This window comes from Hemiscyllium ocellatum, chromosome 47 (assembly GCF_020745735.1).
Source record: "Hemiscyllium ocellatum isolate sHemOce1 chromosome 47, sHemOce1.pat.X.cur, whole genome shotgun sequence".
Taxonomy (NCBI): domain Eukaryota; kingdom Metazoa; phylum Chordata; class Chondrichthyes; order Orectolobiformes; family Hemiscylliidae; genus Hemiscyllium; species Hemiscyllium ocellatum.
This window is the reverse complement of record NC_083447.1, coordinates 18,584,108-18,598,451: the sequence shown is the minus strand read 5'-3', so window position 1 is coordinate 18,598,451 and position 14,344 is coordinate 18,584,108. Positions and strand designations below refer to the sequence as shown.

At 38.9% G+C, this 14,344-nt stretch overlaps 1 protein-coding gene across 1 annotated transcript in view; it reads right to left on the bottom strand.

Moving 5' to 3' along the window:
* The window catches only part of zc3h4 (zinc finger CCCH-type containing 4), a 75,796-nt gene extending 67,498 nt beyond the window's left edge, over positions 1–8,298 (bottom strand). Inside the window, exon 1 of the mRNA XM_060856159.1 lies at positions 7,967–8,298. Within this exon, the coding sequence (XP_060712142.1) occupies positions 7,967–8,061 (95 nt within the window). The 5' untranslated portion in view covers positions 8,062–8,298. The remainder of the gene's footprint in view (positions 1–7,966) is intronic.
* Between the last annotated feature and the right edge of the window lie 6,046 nt (positions 8,299–14,344).

Sequence of the window (14,344 nt, the reverse complement as noted above, 5' to 3'; positions counted from 1 at the left end):
TGAGAATCCTAAGTAGTAACACAAGAAAGTTATTCCTGTCCTCACCTGAATTCAGAATAACTTTCTCCCTTTCTAACCTCACAAGGACTCAGATCAATTGTAGAACATCAACGTCTTGGTTGAAGGTAGTGAGCTCTGCACAGACTGAAGGTTGATGTTGAACCTTCTGATTTGTAGAATGGCAATAGTGGTATGACACCAGAAAAGTAGAGCTATCCCAATGAATCAACACTGAGGTCGTCAATACTTGCGGCAAGTACACCAACAAGGTCCCAAGATTTGGTCTGCGGTGAAGCTAATTGAACTCAAACACAGTTCATGTACAAATGCTGCATGCTGGCTTTAGTTCCCAATTCTGAAGAAAGAGTTTCCACCCTGAACACATTCCTAAAGGAAAATATGTGCTGATGATTGGCGAAAACAAGCAGCAACAAGGGCTATGGCTTTCTCCAACATTAAACTTCCATCACACCTACATGTTCACAGTAAGATCCATCAAGAAATTGGACTCCAGCAAGAAAGAAGCAATGGCTCAGAAATGGAAGAAAGTCAGAGGAAAAACTGTTTTCACATTTCTGGCATTTTACTTTGTATTACTGGTTTGCTAAGAACAGGTAACGAGGTAAGAGTTAAAACTTAGGAAATTAAACAATAAAGCAAAATTCAAACATGACCTTTTTCTACTTTAAAAATTGCACATCTACGAAGTTGTTTTTATTGCAAAAAACCGAAAGGCAAATGTAAGCAATCAATGACTTACATAATGCAGTTTACATGCCTTTTGTTTTTATATGGAATCAATGTGGAATTCACAAAGCAGTAATGCAAGTTTTTGAAGGTACAAATTCAAAAATATAACTTTTCAAGTCATAACAAAATCTAATAATAATTCAAAAATACTACCCAAAGAAAATATTTGCCATAAACAGAAGTGATCTCTAGTCTCTGTTGAGTTAGGTCTCAGCCAACAGCAATATTGATGAATTATGTAAAATTATGAATTTTTTAAACCTTCGTTTCACTGTGCTGAAGAATGAACAAGAAGCTAGTGAAACTGTTCTTGATTATCACATAACATCTGGGGCAGTCAACACACATTGGTGATAGCGAGGATCAAACTTGGATGTGGTATTTTTTCCTCCACCTATGACACTGACTCACTGCAATGTTTCGTATCACTTAGTTATGGTATAATAAAGAACCTGTATGATATTGGGTAAGTAACTAAATTTAAGTATAAAGTTAAAGGCCACACAATTTCCACTCCTAGATATTTCCATTTCCTGTGCAGTTGCTTCGATGGGTACAAGAGAGAGACATGGTAATTCACTCCCAGTCTCATTTGCCTGAACAAGGTTTCTACCTAATGTTCAGACTTTCATACCTTTTTCCTTCAACTGAAGTCTCTATAAAAACTCTAACATCCATTAGCTGATTCTTGGTGAAAACCAACGGCAAATTGTCAGGCCACAGTTCTCTCCCAAACACCATAATAGTTCTGACAGAGGATGCTGCACAAAACTTTAACATTTTTTTGTCAAACGTTGACTGTCAAGCAGTGTATCTTCCATCATTTATGTCTTTAACAAACTTTCCTTTGTAAGTTTAATTGTGCCATTATGAAACACACACAGTTAACACTTAAAATTGAAACTATTTGCATGCATATATTGTTAAACATCAAGCAGCTTTGTTCAAATTTATTGTATCACTAAAATGGCAACTGTTCATTGTCATAGTCATACAGCACACAAACAAACTCTTCAGTCCAATTTGTCCATGCCAACCAGATTCCTAAATAAATCTGGTCCCATTTGCCAGCATTTGGCCCACTTCCCTCTTAAACCCTTCCTATTCATATACCCATCCAGATGCCTTTTAAATGCTGTAATTGTACTAGCCTCCACCACTTCTTCTGGTAGCTCATTCCATACATGCACCACACTCTGCATGAAAAGTTGCCCCTTAAGTCCCTTTTAAATCTTTCCCCTTTCACCTTAAACCTACACCCTCTAGCTTTAGATGCCTCCACTGCCGGGAAGATACCTCGTCTATGTAAGCTATCCATGCCCCTTATGAATTTTTAAAACTCTATTACATCACCCCTCAGCCTCCAATGCTCCAGGAAAAATAGTCCCAGTCTATGCAGCCTATCCATACAGCTCAAAATCTCCCTGCTAACTTTCATCTGATAATTTTAAATGAGAACATACCTGAGGTAATTTTCTCTACTCCTGAAGGAGTTGAAATATATTTGGTCACCCTCTAATACATTAACCAAGTGGTGGTTCTTTATGGAAGCCTAGACATGGAAAGTTAACAAGCAATTCTACAACCTGTGACACCATTTGCCAACCCAGCTTCACCTAATATCATAAAAATTTTCCACTACCAGCTATTAAACTGCATTTAGGAAAGTGAACCTCATTTGACCCGTTCCTTCCCTGGCTCTGGGAAATTAAAGCCAAGTGAAGCACTGCTGGTGCAAAAATCAAACAACCCAAAACAAAAAAACTAATGTCAAACCTCACAGCCTCCTGGCTTGTACTGCTCAATAAAGAAACAGCATGCAACTTTACTGACTAGATATTAGGAACACAACACTTCGAACTTTTTAAAGCCTCTTTAAATTGGCGTCTATAGATCAATGTCTACTAATATCGGAAAGATCTTTGCATCATTTCAAACCTACCCTTATACACAATACCCGCTTTCACATCCCATCATTGGTGGCTGTGAACTCAGCCATCTAAGGCCTAAACTCTGACATTCCTACCTAAACACTCTCCAGCTCTTTATCCTGAAGCATTTCAAACACCTGGTTTTTGGACAAGCTTCTAGTAATCTGTCCCAAAAACCTATTCTTTAGCTCCGTGTCAATTTCTTTGGATAATTATTGTCCTGTATAAAGTGTTGGGTGCTTTAGCTAATATAAAAGCAAGCTGTTGATTTTTCAGTAGACTTAACACCTAAACCTTTACGTCATTCACTCCATTTTATATAAATTTATAGCTTAAAAAGAAATGAGGACTTTGTTAGGAGACTAGAAGAATTTCACTTATGGTGAACTTAAATAGAGACTGGGCTGGAACAATGCTGAGCAGAGACAAGCTCTATCCCAAAAGAATTCTTTTGGGAAAAAGAAATCAGATTTTATGTGCCTCCCAATACTAGTTTTACAGTGATACTAACAGAAATCTGATAACTGTCCTGTCCATCTTCAGAGACAGTGAATGGTATATGAGGACCTTAAAATAGTGACATATAGTCAGAGAACATCTTATATCCAACATACCAGCTTCCCAATTCTGATATAAAAGAGGTAAACATCCCACTTTAAATAGGAACAGTATGGTCTATATATGAGTATGAGTATATTAAAAATGAACACGCAGAGGGTGGTACGTGTATGGAATGAGCTGCCAGAAGTAGTAGTGGAGGCTGGTACAATTGCAACATTTAAGAGGCATTTGGATGGGTATATGAATAGGAAGGGTTTGGAGGGATATGGGCCGGGTGCTGGCAGGTGGGACTAGATTGGGTTGGGATATCTGATCGGCGTGGACTGGTTGGACCGAAGGGTCTGCTTCCATGCTGTACATTTCTATGACTCTATGACAGGAATTTTTTTTTAAGACTGAAAACCAACAGGACTGAGGAATATATATTCAGCGCGCTAGCAGCACACATGCGGGAAATCTTTAGTGACACGACTAAGGATGTTGATATAGAATTTCAACCATTTCAGGTTGTTGCTAGCCGCCTCATGAGCAATGTGTATTTTCAAAATGAAGGAACTCATATCTTCACACCAAAACATCGCAAAATAAAGTCAGTACTTCTGGCTTATCTTCGAAAGCTACAGCTAGGTTTTTTTTTACAATATTTCTTTCATAGAGTGTTGGCAGTAAAGCCAGTATTTGTTGCCCATCCTTAATCGTCTTTACCTAAGGAGCTTGCTAGGCCATTTGAAGAGGACTGTTAAGAATCAACCATATAACTTTGATCTGGAGTCATAAGTAGGCCAGCCAGTATAAAGACAATAGATTTCTATTCCTAAAATGATGCTAGTGAACTAGATTTTTTTTTAAAACAATCCATGGTAGTCAACATGATCATCATTACTGAGACTAGCTTTATATTTCACTTGACAATTGCATTCAAGTTCCACCAGGATATTCAAGATAGCACTTGAAAACACCCCCCAGGTCTTAGGCCTGGGTTTCTGGATTACTGCTCCAATGGAATTATGATTGTGCTATCATTTCCCCAAATAAATCAATATACTTTTTAGTTACTGGAAAATCTGGAGACCTACGTAGCTTGTATTTGCATAAATAGAATTATGGAGTATATAGTGCATAAAAATAGGCCAATCGCTCCCTTTCCCAGCATATACTTGTCTCAAATACTCTTAATTGCACTTATATCATTCAATTCAACTATTCCCTTAAACTACATTCTTACCAATCTTTGAGTAGGTTTCTTCTGAATTGTCTACTGGATTTCAAATCAATTATCTTATATTGATGGCATATAGTTTCTTCCCCACAAGATTAAACATCTTCCCCATATGCATGCTATCAAAACCTTTCATCATTTTAAAGACCTCCGTAAGGCCACTGCCCTATTTTTCAATTCAGAGAAATGACCCTGCTTGTCAGTCTTTCCCTGATATGAACACCCATATATTTGTATTATCGTTATAAATCCTCTGCATCCTCTCCATTATCCACACACCAATGTAATAACATGGTGAACAAAACTGCCACAGTAGTGAGTGTCGTAACCAAGGTTCAAGAAGCTGAACATAATATCCCCCAACTTTTCAATTCCAACTAAGTGGGGCAAAGGACCATTCTATTGACACCAGGAATTAGGTGTCTTTGAAAAAAGCACCAGTCTAGAGATAATGGCAGTTTTCTGCAATTATTAGCCAGAACTCTTCCACAACCACCATTAATCTAGAAGGCTGTGAAAAGTCTAGATGCAAATGCAGTAAAGCATTCAAAAGTATCGCATTACAGTGTTTCATACAATGAGCCTTTGTCCTAGTGAGCAGGAAAGAACATTCCAGTCTCTGAAAACTGGATTTAACATCCAATCAGGCACTCTTACACCTGATCATCATAATCCCTATTTACATCCAACTGAAACACTCTGGTCAGGTTAACAACATATCATGTGGAAAACCGGAAATGTTCAAGAAGGCAAAAACCATGATCTTTTGAATATTGAAGCAGTGGAAGAAATAGGATGCCTCATATGCCGCTCGGCACAGAAAAGACAAATTAGTCTTGATATGGCTACGTTAAACAATTACAATTATTGACAATTTTCTACCACTATTATAAATTGCCAACAAAGTCTCACTATCAATACAAACAAACAATGCAACTTTCTCAACTTATTTCACTGTACAAATGAATTTTCTCCCCATCTCATTTACTGGAGATATTGCATCATACTCAAGTTGCAACATGGTACTGAGTACCTTCAATCTCCTTCGTAGGATTATTCTTCATGTGGGAAGGTTAGTTAATTTTTCCATAATGCAGACATAACAATAGAACCCAATCCTCTCCTTAGGTGATGTCCACATACAATTGTCCTTCCAACATCAATCAGATATTCTCTCCTTTAAGAGGCACTGTAGCATCCTCATTATCTGTAGACTTCACATCTACATAGCTCAAAGCTTTTACTAATTGAGCCACTGGGAAAACACCATCCTTTTAGGTAAATAAGTCCAACAGATGGAGTCATAACAATGATGTAATAATTTACAGTCTTTCATATCATTCCCCTTTCCTTTTCCTTAAACTCCCATTGCATCCTAGCTTCAATATTACCTGATCTAGCCTGAAGGCACTGTCAGAAATCATTTAAAAGGTGGGATTGAGTTACTAGTCTACCTAACTTTTTGAACTGCTTGGCATTTGCTGCTGCCAGAAATGGGAGCTCAATAAATGAGAGAACTTTTCCTACTCCCTGATAAACAAATATTCTGCACCAATTCAAAGAACCCAGATTATCCTGTCCTTGAAGAACAATGAAAAAAAACTTTGTTGCTAACTCTTAAAATTATGATTCACAAGAAGATGATCAACATGACAGGATTGTCATTTGTAATTAGATAAACAGTAAATGAGAATTACCTACATTTTATTATTTAATTTTGTCTTTCAAACTGATCTTAAATTTCCCAACCCCATTCCAAACTTTCCTTGCATAATTCCATGACTTTGCAAATGAGTTGATGTAAATGATGCTCAAGTTTAATGTAAAAATTGGTAATAATATACCTAAAGTCTGCTCTTTGATGGCTTGATGATTCAAATTGGGAAAAGCAAGTTCAATTTGAAAGAGGGAATTGAATTATGAGGAAAAAAGTGGCTCGTCCTCATTAAATATCTATTGTTTATAAATTATCATCCTGTCATGTCAATCAAACTCCTAGCTAGGTTCTATGTTACCCCAAATACAATGAGTTTTATAAATTACTGAAGCAAAACAGTTATTGATACAATCATGACCATTGTTCACATCATAACTACACTGTCCAGGTTAAAAGATTAAGCTATTCAGTATTGACACATGAACTTAATTTATCAAGATCTTCAGGTTTGTACTTACCCCATAAATGGACTCTACATGTACCTCAAATTTCTTTGATGAGACCTATTTCAAGTCATATAATGATTTTGCCAATGTCGGGATTACCTATGTTAATTAACTCCAGGGTATTGATAAAATAACTTTGGTTTATAAGTGATTTTCAATAAAGGCAGAGTTCAACCATAGCAGCATTTTGATCCATAACTAATATCGAAAATGCAGTTGAATTCAACCTGCAATGACTGACTCCCATTTCAATGTTGTCCTAATCTGCCTGCTGATTGAAAATGACAATGTCTCAAATTACTCTATTAGTGGCAAATGTTACTAGTACTATATTTACTTATATAATTCATAGTCAACAATTTGAATTTGGAAGGGTAAAATCTAAGCTGTATTGTTGAGTGTTTTCAGTTTGTATGGACATAAAAAAAAATGTTCACCATTTCACTTTATTGATATCCTAATGGCAACACTGGAACTTTTTTTTCGTAACAGGAATAAAATTACATCTACAAAAGAAATGTACAGCAAGGGACTCATTAGCATTCATTACTGAAGAAATTGAAATTAACGAAGAGTTGTAATTTGTTTTTCTTTGCAAACAAAGGAATGAATGTTTCACAATGACCAGCAAATACTGTACAAACAGAAGGTTTTTTTTAATATGGTTACAACAGATTTTGAAAGGATCAAACTGAAGCCACGTTAAAAAAAAGAATAAAACTTGGGTAGTTGTATTTGTGAGGGGATTGGAAAGTCATGTTTGAAAATTGATCATGCATATTTAAAATAAAATCACAAACAGATCAAGATAGATTCAAAGCAGGTTTAAAACAAATGATAAATGTTTTCCCATTTACAATGGGGACGCTGGGTAAAAAAAATCGAAGTTCAAAGGTCAATTGCCGATGTCCTTTAACCGGGCTGCGTTTTGTTAAAGGACTATAGAGGAAAGAATAAGCATCAATGAAATAAAATTAATAAGCATACAGAAATAGGCCCTACTGTAAAAAGAACTCCTTTGCATTAAAGACATAGCCACATTGCACTCCACCACCCAAGCATGCGATTAGGCCTTAAATCACCCCTTAGTTCCTTCTTTTTATATATGAAAAGGATATTTATATATATAAAATCCAGCGAACCAATTTTCAAGAGGATTTAGAATGAGAAAAAAAATCCTTCTTTAAAAAATGTTAATCCACAGATACATTCCTCTACCTTCCGTTTCCAAGGTTTCCCTTCAGAAAAATTGACCTTGGTAGATTGTTGGATAATTTGTTGTTGTTTTTATATAAATATATAAAAAGAGAAATGTTGGATAAAAAGGTTGTTTTTACTCGACCTTTCGTCTCCTGACTCAATGAGGTTGATGTTGTTGTGTTCGTTTTGGGGGGACTGCTTGTTGGAGGAGGTGAGGCTGAGGCTTTCGAGAGACATTTTCTCTCTCGCTCTCTCCCTTTTGTCTTTACTCAAAAATTATATATCTCTCTCCTTATTGGAAAAAAAATTACCACCGGGCACTGCAATTGAGCTCTCACTGATTCTTGAAATAGGAAATAAACGGTTCTGTTGTTACTGCTTAAGCGTTTTGATATTGGCAGCTATTTTCTCGGTGCTTTTCTGTGCGGATCCGACCCCCGGGTGTCTCTCCATTACACACACTGACTGAAAGAGGAAGAAAACACCTTCCACAACATGGCGCCCGCCCGCCGGCTCAGCGCCGTGACGCACAGACGAAACGAAAAAAGGCTGACGGAAATTCACGAACGCAACTGGCGGAAATCCCCGAGGTGCTATTCCCTCTTCAGCGTTCGCACCGTTCGTGGATGGAGGATGTGTTGATGCCCCGCCTCGATGAAGTCGCCGCCAGCCGGAAGCACCCGAAGCGCTCGCCGGGGGGGGGGGGGCACGGTAACGTCATTGCCACGGAAATCCACGAATTGCCGAGCAACGTTTTTTCACGGAAAGGCGCGAAGTGTGTAGGTAACAGTAAAGATTGTTTATATTCATAGCGTTGGTCTTGTCTACCTTCTCATTTACTATACGTATTGGAGTTTTGAAGAATGATATGAATAACATTGAGTTAAAGCAGTATGTGCATCAACAAACAGTATAAAGGTATCAAAACATTAAAGATTCTTAGGGGACTTTACAGGGTAGATCCTGAGAGGTTGTTTGCTCTGGTATGAGGGTCCTGGACCTGAGGGCATACTCTCAGAGTAAGGGATTGCCCATTTAAGACAAAAATGACAGGCTTTGGTTTCCCTCAAATGATGGTGAATCTGTGACAATAAAAAAAGAAATTGCTAGAAACGCTCAGCATCTGTGGAGATAAATCAGAATTAATGTTTCAGGTTCAATGACCCTCAGAACTGATGGTGGTGAGGAAAAAGTTGTTTTTGGGGTGTGGTGGGGATTAGTGAATAGCAGACCACATAATAACAAGGGAGGGGAGGGGGTGCTGAGTAAGGATAAGGGAGGAGGTCTTTCAAGCCCTAAAAAACCCAAGCTGAAAATGAGGAGCACTGCAGCAAACCTGAGACAGAGATGTTGGGCAGGGAAGCTGGTGAAATGCCAAACAGAAGCACTCTGTGTACAAAAAAAGGTCCTGGGCTTCCAGTTCCTTGCCAGGTCAACACCACCATGTTCCTTGGTCAACATCTCTGTCTCAGGCTTGCTGCAGTGAACTAGTGCCACTCAATTACCACTTGGGAACTCCACAGTTCAACAAGTTTAGGGCTTGAGGCACCTTCTCCAATATCTTTACTCCAGCCCCCACACACCAGGCCTTGTTATCATATAGAACATAGAAAAATACAGCGCAGTACAGGCCCTTCAGCCTTCGATGTTGCGCCGATCCAAGCCCACCTAACCTACACTAGCCCACTTTCCACCATATGCCTATCCAATGCCCGTTTTAATGCCCATAAAGAGGGAGAGTCCACCACTGCTACTGGCAGGGCATTCCATGAACTCACGACTCGCTGAGTAAAGAATCTACCCCTAACATCTGTCCTATACCTACCACCCCTTAATTTAAAGCTATGCCCCCTCGTAATATCTGACTCCACGTTGCTTATCACTTCCTCAAAGTATGCTAACAAATTAATCAAACATAATTTCCCTTTCACAAAACAACGCCGGCTCTGCTAATTGAATGAGATTTCTAAATGCCTGATTATAACTCATTTAATAACGGACTCGTGCATTTTCCATAGTTTAAGATGATATCTCCTATTTTATTTGAATTGTGACATTATATTTGCTATATGCTGCTTGGCAGTCTGATAAGACCTTTCCAAAATTAAAACCAATGCATGATCTGCTTTTGTACACAACCCATTGTTAACCACTTATCGTTTATTCCTTACCCCCTCCCTATCTTCTGCATTAAAAAAAAATCCTCGCTACAGTCAGTTCTGAGGATCATTGGACCTGAAACGTCAACTATAATTTCTGTCCACAGATGCTGCCAGACCTGCTGAGCTTTTCTAGCAATTTCTGTTTTATTGCAGGAAATTGAACATGAGATTCAGAGTGAGCTTGCCAATTGGATACAAAATTGGCTTTATAGTAGGAAACAGAGGGTGGTGGGGTTTTTTTTGGACCAAAGCCCTGTGTTCTATAGGGATCAGTACTAGGTACACTTTTGTTTGTCATTTGGATGAAAATATAGGAGGCATAGTTTGAAAATAACACCAAAATTAGTGGTAACGTGGACAGAGAAGAAGATTATCTGAGATTACAAAGAGATCTTGATCAATTGGGTCAAAGGGCTGAGGAGTAGCAGATGGACTTTAATTTGGGTAATGTGAGGTATTACATTTTGGTAATACAAACAAGGATAGGACTTATACAATTAATGGTAGGGCCCTGGGTCATGCTGTAACACAAGGAGACGTAAGGATTCAGTGCATAATTCTTTGAAATTTGCATTATAAGTAGACAGTGGTTAAGAAGGCATATAGCACACTTGTCTTCATTGCTCAGACTTTTGAGTAAAGGAGTTGGGGTTATGTTGAGGTTGTCCAGGATATTGGTGAGGCCTCTTCCAGACTACTGTGTTCAGTTCTGGTCGCCCTGCTTTGGAAGCATACTACTAAACTGGAGAAGGTTTAGAAAAGACTTACCAGGAAGTTGCCATGAATAGAGGGTTTGAGATACAAACATAGACTGGAAAGTCTGGAATCTTTTTCACTGAGGTTGTATAGGTGGTTGAAATTTATTAAATCATGAGGGGCAGAGATACAATTGAGGTTTAGGGTGTAGGTTTGCTCGCTGAGCTGTAGGTTTGATATCCAGACGTTTCATGACCTGGCTAGGTAACATCATCAGTAGTGACCTCCAAGTGAAGCAAAGCTGTTGTCTCCTGCTTTCTATTTATATGTTTGTCCTGGGGGGGTTCGTGGTGATGTCATTTCCTGTTCGTTTTCTGAGGGGTTGATAGTTGGTATCTAGATCTGTGTGTTTGTTTATGGCGTTGTGGTTGGAGTGCCAGACCTCTAGGAATTCTCTGGCATGTCTTTGCTTATCCTGTCCCAGGATAGATGTGTTGTCCCTGTCGAAATGGTGGGTTTTTTTTCATGTGTGTAGGGCTATGAGGGAGAGAGGGTCATGTCTTTTTGTGGCTAGCTGGTGTTCGTGGATCCTGATGGCTAACCTACTTCCTGTTTGTCCTACGTAGTGTTTGTGGCAGTCCTTGCATGGAATTTTGTAGATGACTTTGGTTTTGTCAATGGGTTGTACTGGGTCTTTTAAGTTTGTTAGGTTTTGTTTGAGAGTGTTGGTGGGTTTGTGTGCTACTAGGATTACGAAGGGTCTTAGTAGTCTGGCTGTCATTTCTAAAACTTCTTTGATGGTTAGGTGGTTAGGGTTTCTGGCTGTGTTTGGTCTGTTGTCGTGGTTTGTTCTTGAGGAATCTGCGGACTGTATTTTTTGCGTATCCGTTCTTCTTGAATACGTTGTATGGGTGGTTCTCCTCTGTTTTCCGAAGTTCGTCTATGCTGCTGTGTGGTGACTCTTTGGAATAGTGTTCTGATACGGCTTCGTTAGTGTGTTTTGGGATGGTTGCTGGTGTAGTTAAGTATTTGGTCAGTGTTTGTCGGTTTTCTGTATACACAGGTTTGTAGTTTTCTGTTGTCCTTTCTTTCGACTGTGACGTCCAGGAATGGGAGTTTGTTGTCGGTTTCTTCCTCCTTGGTGAACTTTATGCCTGTGAGGGTGTTGTTGATGATGTTAAATGTCTCTTCTATCTTGTTTCGTTTTGGGATGACAAAGGTGTCATCTACGGACCCAGATTTTTGGTTTGATGGTTGGTAGAACTGTTTGTTCTAGTCTTTGCATTACAGCTTCTGCTATGAATCCTGATAGCAGAGATCCCATGGGTATGCCGTTGGTTTGTTTGTAGATTGTGTTGTTGAAGGTGAAGTGGGTGGTGAGGCACAGGTTCACTAGCTTCATGATGTTTTCGTTGGTAATGTAATTGATGTGGTTAGGGTGTGTGTGATGGTCTCTTCTAAAAGTGTGGTGTTTCCTTTGCCAGGTCGATGTTGATGGAGGTGAACAGTGCTGTTATGTCGAACGAATGAGATCATTGTTTTGTCTTCCTCTATTTTGGTGTTTTTGATGATTTTTAGGAATTCCTGGGTGGAGTGGATGGAGTGCTGTGACACTTCTACTAGGTATTTCAGTCTTGCGTGTATTTCTGTGGCCAGTATGTAAGTTGGTGTTCCGGGTAGTGAGACTATGGGTCTGAGGGGGGCTCCTGGTTTATGGATTTTTGGTAGTCTGTAGAATCGTGGGTCCCATCTGGTTTCATTTTCTGGAATTGTCTTGTTTAATTGTCCAGAATTGTGTAATTTTCTTCGGAGATATGTAATTTTGTTTCCTAGTTGTGGGGTCGGTTCTAGCGCCACCTGTTGGTAGGTGTTGGTGTCTGCAAGTAGTGCATTGGCTTTCTCTATGTAATCCCTTCTGTTCAGGATGATTGTGAGCCAACCTTTGTCTGCAGGTAATATAACGATGTTTTTATCTTTTTTGAGGTTTTCTAGGGCTTTCTTTTCTTGTGTGTTCAGCTTGTTTCCTTCCCCTCTTTCGGCTCAGAGTAGGTGCAACTGTCTGTCTGATCATTTGTTGTGTTTCTTCCGTGAGTTCGTTGTCCTTTAATGTGGTTTCTAATGCCGCTAGGAAATCCTTCTTGTCAGCGTCTCAATGATTGAAATTTAGTCCTTTTACTAGTACTGCTTTTTCTGTGTCTGATAGGGTTCGGTCTGATAAGTTCTTTATCCATGCCCGTATTATTGGTTTTGTCTTTGTTTGTGAGTTTGTCAAGTTTTTTCTTCAGGTCCTGATTTTTCTTTATCTGTGTTTGTCGTTGTTTGGTGTTTGTGGCTTGTTCTACTGCGTATGTCCATTCTTGGTTTGTTGCTTGTTTGAACAAAGGTTTTTGGCGCGCAATTTCCCCGTTGCATTATTGTATTATACGATTGAGGTTTCTTCCCCCTGGGGTGCGGGAGTTCAGAATTAGAGGGCATATTTTTTAAGGTAAGAGGAGAAAGATTTTAAAAAGACAGGGACAACTTTTGTTTTTACACAGAGCACTTGTGTATGGAATGAACAGCCAGAAAAAGTAGCAGATGCAGATACAGTTACAGTGTTTAAAAAGACATTTGTATAAGTTCATGAATAGGTAAGGTTTGGCGGAATATGGGCCAAACACAGGCAGGTGGGACTAGTTTAGTCTAGGAACATTTTCGGTGCGGGTTGGTTGGACTAAAGGATCTGTTTCCATGCTGTAGGACTCCATGACTCTTAAAAGCAGAAATTGCTGGAAAACTTAACAGGTCTGGCAGCATCTGTGAAGATAAAGCAGAATTAATATTTTGGCAATGACCCTTTTTCAGAACATCAGAGGATTATAAGATCAGCTATGATCTCATTGAGAAGCAGAGCAAACTTGATGGACTGCAAGTCTTATGTTTTACTTTCATAGATAATGCACACTTTTCTTACTTTTGAAAATAACCAATATATTGGTTCCACCCTATGTACTTTTTGATGGGCAGACTGGGATGCCTCCATACTATTCCTAAAATGCTCTAATTTTTTATATTGCATTTTAATGCATAATTAAATTCAGGATAAATGTTCATCTTTAACAATATAAATATATATGAATGTTTGAAGTTTTGTAGCACCCTGGTAGCATCTCTGCCACTGAACAAGAAGCTCCAGGTTTGAGACCATTTCAGGATGGCCAAGGATGGTATGATCATAACGCAGCCAAACAGGTTGCATATGAATCTGTAAATTATCCCAACAAATGCCAATGCCAGATTATAAAAAAGGCAGAGATCTCTGTGGAACTACATAATTGAAAGAAAATCAAAGCTTCTACCGTGGCCAGTCATAGCTTAAAGATTCCTGCAATAATGGTGCATACTGTTAGCACTGAGTGTCAGTGGTGGAGGTGGAGAATGTTTAAGATGGTCAATTAACTGGGCAGCTTGATCCTGGAAGATCAGGAATCAGAAATGTACCAGTGGAGACAGAATCTATTTGATATGTTGTGTCTGTTCCCGCTGTCTGAATAAGCATTGTTTTAGTGCCATTACCCCATTTTCTTCCTGTAACCCTGAAAATCCTTCTTCTACAAATAATAATCCAATTCTCTGGATGTATGTTTGCTTGCTGAGCTGGAAGGTTCATTTTCAGACACCAT